Source organism: Saccostrea cucullata, unplaced genomic scaffold, assembly GCF_032062105.1.
Source record: "Saccostrea cucullata isolate Sc308-1 unplaced genomic scaffold, CSIRO_AGI_Scuc_v1 ctg416, whole genome shotgun sequence".
In the NCBI taxonomy this organism is placed as follows: Eukaryota; Metazoa; Mollusca; class Bivalvia; order Ostreida; family Ostreidae; genus Saccostrea; species Saccostrea cuccullata.
The window spans coordinates 132,560-147,416 of NW_026925088.1; the positions used below are offsets into that span (position 1 = coordinate 132,560).

The window sequence follows — 14,857 nt, forward strand, 5'->3', positions numbered from 1 at the left end:
ATTACATTCAGTTTAAGAAATATTAAATTTCAAATGTTGACATGGAGCCTCTGTTCTTTTTATAGCTTATAAATGGATCCTCGTCAGAGGAACCTGGTGCTGTGATAAGTAGATATTCTGGGACCAATGGACCTTCTGTCACACGTTCACGTCAAGGTCATTTCAACATTTCCTTCATCTCAGATGACCTTGTATCAAGGCCAGGCTGGGGAGCTACCATATCATACGGTGATTATTGCTGTGTTTGTTAAATTAAATCAGAAAGTTGTCAATGTTAATGTATTCTGAAACCAATTTTATGAATATCTTTTCATCTTCTATTAATTGAGACAAATTGTTATTGTGTAGGAAATGGAAATACAATATAAAAAACATAAATTAATCTAGATATGAAACAAGTAAATGAACGTTTTAATAAGTTAAAATTATTAAATATAGATTGTCCAAAGTTGGAGAACTTGTCCAAACACCTGCATGTGAGTAGTCTGAGAGTGGAGTATGGGACTGCTGTCAAATTTACCTGTGATACTGGCTACCTGTTGGAAGGGGCCACAACTCTCATCTGTGATATAAATGGAACCTGGTCAGACTCACTGCCCACCTGTAAAGGTAAGGGTTCTATTGATCTGTAACCTTTTAGACATTGTAGTACATAAAGTCTCTGCTTTACTAATAATTACCATATTTTATGAAGCAATATTTTTTTTTATAAAGATGATCACCTAAGTACTTCTTAACAAATTTTCATACAGTTATTTTTGAAATACATTTTGTAAGAAATTCCAGAATTTAAACAAATTGATCATGAACTGGTCTGTTTTTAGAAATAAACTGTGGATCACCGACTGTCCCCAACCATGGAGCCATAACTTGGTCTAATTCCTCGTATTACACAGGACTGGTTCAGTATAAGTGTGATGTGGGGTATCGTTCGCTCGACCCACTTTCCTCAAAATGTCAAGGAAATGGGCAGTGGAGTTCTGTTCCTAAGTGTGAAAGTAAGTCAATTTTTCAAGTGTGTTACCCTATAATCAATGTTCTCTAATCTTGGAATAATATCAATAGAAAAATTTGCCATTTCATGAAATAAGTGAGAGGTTTATGCATTAGGTTTGTAACCAAGAACTCTTTCTTACCAGTTTTAATACCACCATCATGGATAGAAATAAATTTTGCTTTCTGTTTATTTTCTTATTTTAGAAGTCAGATGTCCAAAGTTAGACAGTCTGCAGAATGGATCAATTATCTATGACTTTGATCCCTCTTATGGCCAGAAGGTTTACTTCATATGTAGAGAGAACTACCGACTTGTTAATGCCTCAGAAATTGTTTGTCAAGATAATGGACAATGGTCTTCACTAATGCCAAAGTGTGCACGTAAGTAATATTAGTTTTATTTATATCAAAGCTTAAAAAATTGTGTTTTAAAGCTATGTGCCATAACAATTTTAAAACACAATTATAACAAAAAATTTGGTTATATATATGTAAATTGTTAGATCTTTTAAGTATATAATATATTTTAAAGTCACAGGGGATAAAAATTATGTAAGTGTCAATTCCTTACAAGCATGAATGCTATAACCTCATTTTATGGTAAATAAATCAACTTTTTTCTCTTCAGTCCCCCTCTGCCTCACCTACAAAAAAATTACATTTTATAGCTTCAAAACTCTGTCATGACAATATATATATATATACTGATGTTTTTCTCTTCAGCCCCCCTGTGCCCTTACTTGCCTATCAGTAATGGACGTACCAGTGTGGTCCAGCCGGTGGGCGGGACTTCTGTCCAGGTGACCTGTAACCCTGGCTATCAACTACAAGGCCCCCAAAGTGTCAGCTGTTACCTGGATGGAACCTACCAGTCCAATCTACCCTCCTGTACAGGTAAATCCTATTAAAAATTCACTTCAATTCTAGTGTACCATTGAAATGTTTTTTGAAACATTAACAACTTTTGGAATGTCAAATAAGCTATCACCTATCATTTTTCAAAGTGAATCAAGGGCCTTGATCTGCATAGGAAAGAAAAATCCAGCTTTGAAATATAAGATATCTGTCATTTTTCATGTGTTCAGCAATATTTAGAATATGGAGCTTTGTGTTTCAATGCATTATATTTTTAAAAAATGTTAATGATTGTAAAGGACTTATGTATGCATGTGTGTGTGTTCAATGCATTATAATCTATTTATTAGCCCATTTTGTAAATGTTAATGATTGTAAAAAGACTTAATTATGTATGCATGCATGCAGCTACACACATATCACAATGTGTCTTTGTAGATGTAAATGAGTGTGAGAATAGAGACCTGTGTTACCCCCACATGTGTCACAATGTGATGGGGAGTTACCAGTGTAGATGTTCACATGGCTACCAGAAACTTAATGAAACATCGAACGAATGTCAGGGTATGTAGGTTAAGTATGATAGTTCCAAGACTATTATCATACCAAGTTTTCAAATATGATCATTCAATTTTATTGTATTTGTAAAATGTCATTTGATTGGATTAAAAAAATAAGTGTATATTGCAATAGCCTGCATTGCTTACATCACAATATGACCTGTCAAATATTTGTCATTTTGCATGATGTAGTTTGTAGATGTTTTGCAATTTAAGTCATTTTTGAAGGAAAATTTTCTTATTTTTTACACTTAATGAGAGAAAATGAATTTACGAGCTACCCAAGTTATACTACTATTAAATGGGTTAATTGTAACAGTTTAAAAGATTTATTTATAAACCTCTGAACATTGAGCTATGGAGCATAAGCTTTCCCCAGTCCAAAATTTACAAATTAACTTGTGTAGCTATTAAAATTTTAAAAGCATGAAAGATTATATGTAATAAATTTTTAAGTTGTTAGCTAAAAATGATAAATTTTATTACATCTATTAGATAGTATACAATTAGGAATATGACATTCATCATGCACGCTTTTGTAGATATTAATGAGTGTGAGAGTGATGTTTGTGATCACCGGTGTAATAACACAGTGGGGGGCTATATCTGTGAATGTAAACCTGGCTATCAACTCTACAGTGGAAATGACGTCATCGTCCTGAACCAAAGAGTGCTTATTCCCAACAAAACCTGTATAGGTATTGATTACTCTTGTAAAGAAATATAAAGTAGACTTAGAATTTTTAAAAATTTCCTAAAAGAAAAGCAGTTTTTATAATGACTGTATATGTTTGCAGTATTATATTTTCATGAAAATGTAGATTAAAAAAGGAAGACAGTGAAATAATAACTCAATCAATATTGAACAATCTAACTTTCTTGCTAAATGTTTATGATACCCAATGATATTCTTTTTCAGTGTCATGTCCAGCCTTCAACGTGTCCAATGGAGGGAGAGGTTTTGCCAACACTACCAAGCTGCCAGATAATACTTATATCTACCCCACCTCAATGTTTATCTACTGTCCCTTTGGAACTCTTCCCTTGTGGAACACCACCACCATCTACTGCCAGGCCAATGGGACGTGGTCTTATAACATCGACAGCTGTATAGGTAACAATTAAATATACACTGTTTTAAGGTCTAGATTTTGAAAGAACCTATAAATTTTTTTAAAATACCGTTCATTAAATATAAAATATAAACATCTTAATAGCATTTAATTTATGATAATCTACATATTAAAGTTAAATTAGGCTGTTGAAATTATTTTATATGATTTTTTTTTGTTGGTAATTTTTCAAAGAAAATGGAAAAAAAAAGATTTATATCCAAATATCCTTGATGCCTTAGAGCTAAAATTTTAAAATAAATAAGCTAAATTTTTTAAATACCATTCAGTATATATATAAGATATAAACATCTTAATAGCATATAATTTATGATTTATCTGTATCAAAGTTAAAGTAGGCTGTTGAAACTTGACTCACTGTTATTTTCTTTCACTTAGATCAACTGTGTGAAACTCTTCCAACATTAGAGAATGGCTATGTTTACTATGACCGAGATCTATTGAGGCTTCATGGATATACTGCAGAAGGTTACTCTTTGTATACCCAGCTATAGAAAGTGTGTGTCTGAAATCCTTAACAAACTAATGAATTGGATATGACAACACAAATTTCATACGTATGGGATATTTTTTGTCATCTTGGGTTAAAGAAAGATTACTTTTTAGATATTATCACTTTCATTATAGGATATATTTTTGACTATCAATAAATTTTGAAATCTTACAAGATTATGTGAAAGAATGATGACTGTAAGTGGTAACTATTTTTGTAAAATTAACAATAATATATATTGACATAGATTGAGTAACTTTAATGCATTGTTCTATTCTTCATTTTAGCAAAGACATGTATAAGACCAGTAGAGCCAGTCCATGGATTTGTGAATTATTCAGGTGTATCTTATGGGTCAGTGGCTACCTATAGCTGCCAGTGTGGTTACACTCTGATGGGGTCAAAGGTCAGGCACTGTCAAGGAAATGGAGTTTGGAGTGGTAACAGTACCATATGTGTAGGTGAGTGGTCATAGTGATTGTAACCTTACCATATGTTTAAGTGAGGGGTAAATATACCACATGTTTGAGTGGTAACAGCACCATATGTGTACTTAAGTAGTAACAGTACCACTTGTGTTGATGAGTGGTATTAAGTTATTAACAGAAACATATGTGTCGGTAAACAGAGAACAAAAAGGTATTTCTCAGGTTTAGTCAGGAGAGCTGTATAAAAAGTATGATTAGAAAATAATAATTGATGAAATTGAGATAAAGAAGATGTATCAGTTGCTTATTTAAGAGAATATGACACTGTCTACTTTTTTAACAGAGATGGAATGTTCTACACCCACTGTGCCCTTCAATGGTGGTGTATAAAAAGTATGATTGGAAGAAATTTAATAACCTGATGAAATTACTCTCTCATAGGTAATTGTCAGTTAAATCTGCTTATTTAAGAGAATATGATAGTGGTGGCTAGATAGCTTTTGGAGCACCTTACCGGATAGGGGGCCTGGGATGGAATGTTCTGGTCACCCAATTTCTCCTCTCCCGTTTCATTTCGTGCTGTGTGGTATATAGGTGAAAGACCTGCCAGGGATGTCTGGGGTCTTTGGAGGGCCAAAGACCAGAATTTCATACACCTGTCAGAAAGGTTACTCTCTCATAGGTAACTGTCAGTTAAATCTGTTACACTTGTTTAAATTAGTCTTTTTTATCCTGTTTTAGAATTCTTTGAAAAAAGGAATTCTAATTTGCATTAAAATTATGTTGAGAAGGACTTACCTGTATTAGAACTCTGTTAAAATTAACTAATTGTTATGATTTTTCAGGGTCTACTCATTCCACTTGTGCCTTACCAGAGGAAACCACTATTCCTGACCTCTTGCTGTTGTTAAAGGTCAAGTTCAAGGGAGATAACAACATCAATGCAGGATGTGCCCAAAAATACGGAGATGTGTTAGCGACCAAATATAATGAAAGCATTCGTAACCTGCCTGCCTGTTCCTCAGTGCACTTGGATGTTTTAGACTCCAGCAAGATAAACTTTTCTGGCTCTGAGGTAAAGCTTTGTAGAAATGTTTGCTTTTGAAAGTTAACCATTACATGCTATTTTTGCTGCAACTTTTGTTGATTTTCAGATCACTCTTGGGACATCAATAACACTGAGAGGCTCTGGCTTAGCGGTGTGCAGTTGTTCATCAGACATCATACAGAGCACACCAGCAAGTATACACTGGCAAATAACTGTAGCAGGTTGTCCAACGCTGGCTAATAAAGACTCGGCAACACCAGAGAAGAAGTTTCTGGAGAGGGTTCAGGATTGGAAATGTCCAGCAGACTTCACTCTACAAGGTCGGACGGATGGCTGCCAAGACGACGCCTTGGTTCCTACATGTCGGAAAGTCACTGGTAAGATTTATATATCCTATACATATAAAAAATTATCTCTTCTCTTTTATGTAACTCTAGAAGTACTAATTGTTGATATTTTCTGTTACTAAATTGCTTGGAGTGGAATGAGAATTATATTTGTATATGCATCTTTTCTTTGTCTCTGGCTGTGGTCTTTTTTATCTGGTCATTCCCCTGTAGATTATAACTAATAGTTTATTTTGATATGGTGCCAGTATAAAGTGTTGCATGCCATTTGACATTTATTGTTTGATTTTAAGAATGTTTAGATACAGAGGAGCCTGTTGAAATAACTTCTACCATTTCTACACCTCTTACATCTCAATCTACTGCAACCATATTATCAACTACTGCAGCAGAGGATCAAAGGACTGAAAGTACTCTTACCACTGAAGAACCAGCAGAAGTGGTCACAACTGTAACATTTACACAAGATTACACATTGTCATCAACTAGTGCACGTACAGAACAAATAACAACTAAAACCACATTTATAAATGAACAAACAACTTCAACTAGTGCAGAAAGCAGCACACTGTTCTTAAACACAACTTCACTTCCTTACTCAGACTCTGTTTCAGACTTATCTACAAAACCCCCACAAACATCTTCATCAATACAAACAACTGTAATAAGTACAACAGAAAATCTTAATCCTGCAACAACAAAATCAACAACAGCAACCACAGAGGCAATGACAGAAGTTACAGGAGAATTGCAAGCATCAACCACAACGTTTTTACCTTCACAAACAGTTTTAACAACCACTTCTACGGAGGCACTATCTACCAAGACAACAGAAACTGTTACAACAGATGCTGCTACAAAATCAAAAGAGCCTTATTCAACAACCTTAACATTGACAGATCTTACTTCAAAAAAGGCTTCTTTAACAACTACAACAGAGACTCTTACAACATCTTCAATGCTAAAATCTTCAACAACAATAGATCAAAGCAAAACCACAACAACAGAAGCTCTAGATGCTCATACAACAACTTCAACAGCAGAGACTCCAACAACAACATCCACAACAACAGAGGCTCCAACAACAACATCCACAACAACAACAGTGGCTCCAACAACAACATCAGAGGCTGCAACAAAAACAACAGAGGCTCCAACCACTACAACTACAACGAAGGCTCCAACAACAACAACAGAGGCTGCAACAACAACAACAGAGGCTACAACAACAAAGACTCCAACAACAACAACAAAGGCTCCAACAACAACAGAGGCTCCAACAAAAACAACAGAGACTCAAACAAAAACAGAGGCTCCAACAACAATTCCAACAACAATAGAGGCTCTAGATGCTCTTACAACAACTTCAACAGCAGAGGCTCCAACAACAACATCCACAGTAACAGAGGCTCCAAAAACAACAACCACATCAACAAAGGCTCCAACAACAACATCCATAACAACAGAGACTCCATTATCAACAGTGGTTCCAACAACTGCTCAAACATCAGAGACTTCAATAACATCCTCATCAACAAAGGCTCAAACCAGAACCACAACAATTGAGGCTCCAACAACAACACAAGTTCCAACCACAACAGTAGAGGCTTCAACAATTTTATCAACAACAAAGGCTCCAACATCAACAGAAGCTCCAGCAACAACAAAGGCACCACCAACAACTAAAACAACAGACGCTCCAACAACTTCCACATCAACAGTGGTTCCAACAACTACCAGAATTACAGAGATAACAACAACAGAGGCTCAAACAACAACCAAGACAACAGTGGTTCCATCAACCACCACAAGAGTGGCCCCAACAACAACCATTACAACAGAGGCTCAAACAACTTCCTCATCAACTAAGGCTCCAACAACAACAGAGGCTCCAACAACAACCACAACAACAGAGGTTCCAACAACAACATTGAAAACAACAAATGCTTTAACAACAACCACAACAACAGAGGCACCAACCACTACCACAACAACAGAGGCTCCAATAACAACAGAGACTCCAACAACAACAACCACAAGAGAGGCTACAACCACTACCACATCAACAGAGACTCCAACAACAACTACAACAATAAAGGTTCCAACAACAAGCACAACAACAGAGGTTCCAACAACAAGGGCTCCAACAACCACAGCCACAACAACAGAGGCTGCTACAACAACCACAACAACAGAAACTCCCACAACAACCACAACAACAGAAAAGCCAGCAACAACCACAACAACAGAGGCTCCAACAACAAAAACAACAACAGAGGCTCCAAAAACATCAAAGGCTCCAACAACAACCACAACAGAGGTTCCAACAACCCCAACAGAGGCTACAACAACAGAAGCTCCTACAACAACAGAGGCTCCAACCCAAACAGAGGCTCCAAGAACAACATCCACAACAACAGAGGTTCTAACAACAACAGAGGCTCCAACAACAACCACAACAAAGGCTTCAACAACAACAGAGTCTCCAACAACAACCACAACAACAGAGGCTCCAACAACAACCACAACAACAGAGGTGCCTACAACAACCACAACAACAGAGGTGCATACAACAACCACAACAGAGGCTCTAACAACAACAGAGGCTGTTACAACAACCACAACAACAGTTGCTCCAACAACAACAAAGGCTCCAACAACAACAACAGAGGCTCCAACAACAACATCAATCGCAACAGAGGCTCCTACAATAACAGATGCTCCAACAACATCCACAACAACAACAGAGGCTTTTACAACAACAGAGGTGCCTACAACAACCACAACAACAGAGGCTCCAACAACAACCACAACAGAGGCTCTAACAACAACAGAGGCTCCAACAACAACAGAGGCTCCAACAACAACCACAACAACAGAGGCTCCAACAACAACCACAACAACAGAGGCTCCAACAACAACAACAACAGAGGCTCCAACAACAACGAACAACAACCAGCCCAACAACAGAGGCTCAAATAACAGCTACAACAACAGTAGCTTCAACAACCACAACAACAGTGGCTCCAACTTCTGATTTGTCTTATACAATTTCACTCACAAATACTTCTCAAACACCCACCACAAGCACATATGTACCAACAACTTCTACTACTACTACTGCACAGACAACAACAACCGAACCACTGATAGCTGAAACAACAACACCAGGAACAACATTGGCTGCCTGTAAGATTTTATAGTTTTATCTAACATAGGTTAAATTGTCTAACATAGGGTAAAATAGTTCAGGAAGAAATGGAGAATCCACTGCATTGTGTAGATTTTAGTGGTTTAGCTGCATTATTTTCTCAGTCATAGTTCAGTGTGTAACAAATATTTGGCCATTTCAATGAAAAAGTCTTAAACTATGACCAATGATAAAGTTCAAAATTTACCATCTGTTAGGTCTTAAGGTTAATTTTAACTTAACATAATATGCTATTTCCAAGGTTTTTTTTATATTTTGTATGTGTCTTATATGTCTCCCAATAAAGCATGCATACATATGAAATCAACAATTAGCATGATTGACATGTAACAGAATTAAGTCGGAATGATGAGCATGAAGTGATGCCTGTTTGTAGAGTCAGTGGATTATCATAAGTTATTGTAAGAGTACAGTGATCTTGTGTCATTGTAACAGGAAAATATTAGCATGACAGGGCTTTTCAACATAAAAGTTTACATGTTTGTGTTTTTTTTATCTTTAAATTTGTTTCAATAAGCTGGCAAAAAAATTTTGATGATCTTTAGGTGAACAAGTCAGGTAATCAGAATTTAACCCTCAGTCCATTTTGATACCTGTCCAATATAAAAATTTGCAAGACTATATATATTTTTTTTTTGAAAATCATTTTTACCTCATCTTAGACTAAAATAAGTATTAACTCATGGATAAGTATAAAAAAAAAAATAAATACACATTATACCAAGAAATGTCTGATTTCAATGCAGAATTTTGGTTTCCATAACAGACAATTTGTATGCATGTATTTTTTTAGCTCTTCTACCTCTGCATTATGGGATTTATTGGACTTACAAATATCCAGCATATCCTCAAGATACTACCTGCCAACAGAGTTTGGAAAATGTATATGTTAGCAATCTTGATAGCAGCAGAAAAGCAGTTGATAATGCAATGGCAGATTCCGCTAATAGGAAATCCTGTAAAGGGGTTACTTTGTCAGTAACTCGAGAGAGGCCCTACATCACTGATCCATACCAAGAGGTAAGAACTGGCCTGAAAAAAGCTCTAAGGCATGGATTAGCCAATAATATTCTAAAAATATGAAGTTTTGTGGATTTCCAATATCTCAATTACTGAATTTTTAAAAATACATATTTTTTAAACAGTAAATTTAATGAAACTTTAATGTCACAAATTTCACAAAAAAATTTCCACATATAAAACATTTCTTGATCACAGTATGTTTAAATTTCAAATTTTGCAATTAATTTCTTGTTCCAGTTTATTTTCATTTTGAAAATTGGTTTCATGGGTAGCCAGACTCCAGTGGAAACTTGTGCTATGGCTGTCAATGGCACCATCAACTCCAAAGTAGAGAGTTTATTTAATGAAATTGAGAACAATCAACCCTGTCCCTCTATTTATCCCTTCTCAAGTCGCACACTGTCCAAAGAGTATACCTGGATGTGCGGGAGTGACAACTATAGCTATGACGCAGCCCAGCATCTCTGTAAACTGAGACTCCAGAACCTGGCGGCGTCCTTCTACCGCCCAGACTCACGGGCCGACACCCAGCCCGAGGTGGTGATACAGACGGTACCACGACTGGAAACCACCAGTACCACCACTCCTGTAGTCTCCACCACCACCACTGTCCCGAGTTCTACCAGCATTGTGGTTCCGACCTCCACCTCACAGACACCTGGTTAGCTAACAAACGGCTTCATGTTTCGTATCTGTCACTATTTTTATTTTATTTTTTTTTATAAATTGGTGTTTGTTTATTGTATTTCCATACATATTATGTACATTTTGTTTACACCTGTGTCTGTTTTATTTAGAATTCAGTGGACTGGAAGTAAATTTCAGTCTTCTATATTCCAGAATGATCATGTGTTCATTTATAATCAAGCAAATTATAAAAATTATGTATACAGATTTGTTTTTATAATTATTACATGTATTTCTATATTTCTTTTAAGTAGAATGATGCATGTTTTCTTGGTTACAATTTCCTCTGTCCCTTTTAGATATGCATGCTGCATGATATGCATATTAATATGACAATTGTAGAAATCTACCTTGTTGTATTTTGACTCTTTCTCTCCATCCAAAGCAAGACTACTGTATTTTTCATGATTAATTGTAAACCCCCCTTTTTTGGATATATCGAGTTTCATAACCTACCCAGTCGGCAAATAAATAAGTATCAATTATATGTTTATACATGTCTACTTTTCATTCCCCAGTGTTCCTTTTTGTGCTAATGTTTGTTCCATTTTCCAGTTGAACCAGACCAGACTCCATTCTTTATCCTGGAGTATAACTTCACCCTACAAAGTGAGGGGTTAACAGAAGATTGTAAGAAGAGATTGCGTGAAGATGTAGAGCAGGCCGTCCAGCAGACCAGTGCGGCTATTCAACAGATCTTCCCTCACTTACCAGACTGCGACCACATCACAGACGTCAAGCTCCTCAACACCATGTCCAGATTCTCTCACGACCCAACGACAAACCAGGTCTGTCATTTTAAAAGTGGCCTCAAATTCAAGTTTTCATTCGTCTTGTTGACATTTACTACTTGTTTGGAAAAATACTAATTATTTCTTACTACTAAAGCATGCCAAGAAGAGAATAAGAGTGTATAAAATAAATAAGAAAAGGAGGCATTTGGAAATCATTCAAAATGTTATATTTATCTGCATGCTCTTTGTTTCGTCTTAAGATTGACTTGAGGTCAACATCTAGTTATGGCAGAGTTGCTTTAGGTTTTCAGCAGGCTGCTTAGAATAAAGGATTTTTTCCCCATAACAGAACCGAACTGTGTTTGTGCTGTGCATTAGGCATCATTTTCCATTTGTCAATAAGAGTTTTTTAATATGTTGAATTTATCTCTGGAACAGTCAAACCAATATCAACCATTTTTTTGGCATAAATACAGTAAGCATCTGTGGAGTAAGGTCTGGGAGTATAAATCAATTTAATGAATTTAATGGTCTTATCCCATACCTGAAACTTTTTTCTGCTCTTTAAATTTTGGGTAATGGGGGTGGGAGGGGGTCCCTTTGTCTTATGAAGGGCCTGTCTTAAAATTGTCTTTGTTCTAAAAGACAAAAATTGGCTGTCTTGAATACTGTATCAGAAACATATTGTACAAAAGATTTTTTTCATCCTTCAGCTTGTGTGACAGTTGAAATTCTGGGTTCTTTGCATGGTGCTTAATTGCTTGCATTATTTAATATACAGTTAAAGTATATCTTTAGGGAGTTAGCAAGATTCCAGTTCCCAAAGACCAGGACTATTTCCTGATGCAAAGTGGAGGGAAGTAGTCTTGATTGAGGGGAACTGGAATCTTGCTAACTCCCACTAGATATACTTTTAACTGTTTTATTATACCGATACAAACGTAAAATGTAGAGGATTCAGATAGCCTGATCTCAAAGCAGGGATTAGCTCAGTGATCTAACGCACGGGATTAGTCCATTCACATATCATACCAATGTAAAAGTAAAATCTAGAGGAATATGGATAACCAGAAATTAGTTTTCGAAGCAGGGATTAGCTCACTTGACTAACACATGTTGATAAGTCCATTCTTAAATATTTCTAGTGAATTAGTCACATCTAACGATCTAATGTTATATAAGGAAAAAAATCACTAGAGCCTGAGTAGAGGTATAATAATCATAAATGACAAAGAACTGTGCACTGGGTAAATAAAAGCTATTAAATCAACCCGGGAGATTGTATGTTACCCATTGTGCAGTATTTCTTCAGATAAATGTTAAAAACTAACAACTGACTGGACACATTCCCTTTGCAGTCTCTGCAGTTTGATCTTAGGTTCTTGGAGAACGAAACGGTAAGCTATTCAGTGTATCCACCCTAAATCTCAATCTGGCTTGTAGATCTCTTTTTAGTTACTTTCTTGGAGAAAAAAAAATATTGGTATATTTTTTTTATGATCCAATCATTGCAAGTGCTTTGTGCGATACCTTAATGGGTTTGGATTATAGAGAATTCTATGATAATGCTTTGTTATCCAAACTCATCACTTGGCATGCTAATCTGTGCAAAGCTTTCTGCTTGCTTTATACACCATTTTAAAAAAATATATGTTTTTAGCAGTAGCATTAGTCACCCATTTAAATCACATGATGCAGAATGTACTTATAAACAAAAACAAAAAATATTGTTATTAATATCCTTTTCATCAAATTTATTTGGTATTAAGTGTATCATTAAATCATCTTGTAAGCATATTTTATAGCTTTATGTCAGCATGTTTAAAATTCAGAGATTTTTCTGGATCAAAATAAAATTTATTTTATTTTACACGGCTTTATTTGTAGACGACTACCCCACCAAACAAGGTATACCTGGACTGCATGGCATGTCTTGGGCTCATGTTTCTATGCAGACTTGTACAGGCCTCATTTATATAGGTCTACTGCATAGATTTATCACTGAGTGCACCTAGACTGACTGAGCATGAAATCTATTTTAAATGCTAACTTGAGAATTTTGAAGTTCACTGAATTGAAATTCTAACTTTCTTCATGTAATTTTTGGACTCTGTATTTGACATTATTTGCTACGAATGATTCATCTATGATTTTGAATTCACAGTGACTGTACATTTTTTCAAGTGAGCTTTTCTGATCAAAAGGTGCCCGGCATCCATCTGCTTTGTGTTGTCTCTAAATATTTTCACATTTTAGACTTTTTAAATAGAACTACAGGATCAATTTCAAACAAACTTGCCACAAATTATGCTTTGGTGAAGGGAAATCAAGTTTGTTTAGATGAAGAGCCTGACACAGTAACCCTCTTTCCAGGAAAGATTATTAAGGATTAGTGAATGTTGGCATCTTTAAAAAAAATTCAAGAACAACTAGGCAAAAGAATTGTTTACAAAGTGTAGATTTGAGTTTATTCAAATCAGATTCTTGAGGGAAAGGTTGAGCCTCAATAAGGAGCACAAATTTTAGATTTGAATGTGTACAAAAAAATTATTTTTTAAAATTTCTTCATAAGAATATATTATGTGGCCATTAATAATCATTCGTAGGTGGTGTAAAAAATTCAAAAGGTTTAAATCATGTTCATAGAGGCAGAGATGGGCCATAATAAAGGACCAAAAGCTAATATTTTATTGTATCATAAACTTTTTTGGGTATGTTGGCCCACAATATTTTTTTTTACTGGATTTACTGGAATAAAGATCGATCCCCCCCCCCCCCCCCCCCCCTCAGAAATGGCAGTTCCAAGGTGGCTCAAACATTGTGGCCTATGGGCCTCCTGTTAATTTTCATTTTAAAAGAAAGAGAGTTTTGAAGCATGATATATAAACTAAACTTAACTTGAAACGACTTATGGTGCTAGCTTAAGAGCTATATTGATTGAAAAAGCAGTTGTTTCTTACTTTGCATGAGAATCCTGATCATGCTGAGAACTGATTTTATATTCACAATATAGCAGCATCTACTCTCACAGATACCCACAGATCTAAAAAGGGAATCATGAGAATAAAGGTCTTGTCCACATTTGAATGCACCTTGTTACACCTGGCCAGTGCCTCACACTAGTTCTAAATCTAGCTGCATTACTGATACTAGAATACAGACATACTGTCACTCGTAGAACACTCTGATTGGGAGATGCAGCACCTTTGACTCATCATTAAATTTTCTGATAAACTTTTTAAATTTTTATATGAATTTTATGAACTTGTTTTGAATTTATAAACCTGTTATGAAAAGTATTATTCTGGAAGGAAGGGATTGATTAGTAAAAGTTTAATTACT

General features: G+C 35.6%; 1 protein-coding gene across 1 annotated transcript in view; it reads left to right on the forward strand.

Annotated features, from left to right (window-relative positions):
• The window catches only part of LOC134268024 (uncharacterized), a 61,885-nt gene that overhangs the window by 28,801 nt on the left and 18,227 nt on the right, over window positions 1–14,857 (forward strand). The window contains 21 exon segments of the mRNA XM_062750227.1: window positions 66–228; window positions 439–609; window positions 825–998; window positions 1,201–1,377; window positions 1,720–1,890; window positions 2,290–2,415; window positions 2,954–3,109; window positions 3,331–3,525; window positions 3,923–4,012; window positions 4,325–4,498; window positions 4,809–4,849; window positions 5,060–5,147; window positions 5,311–5,540; window positions 5,620–5,890; window positions 6,154–8,862; window positions 8,864–9,049; window positions 9,865–10,091; window positions 10,332–10,755; window positions 11,337–11,569; window positions 12,874–12,912; window positions 13,403–13,423. Coding sequence (XP_062606211.1) covers window positions 66–228; window positions 439–609; window positions 825–998; window positions 1,201–1,377; window positions 1,720–1,890; window positions 2,290–2,415; window positions 2,954–3,109; window positions 3,331–3,525; window positions 3,923–4,012; window positions 4,325–4,498; window positions 4,809–4,849; window positions 5,060–5,147; window positions 5,311–5,540; window positions 5,620–5,890; window positions 6,154–8,862; window positions 8,864–9,049; window positions 9,865–10,091; window positions 10,332–10,755; window positions 11,337–11,569; window positions 12,874–12,912; window positions 13,403–13,423 — 6,066 coding nt within the window.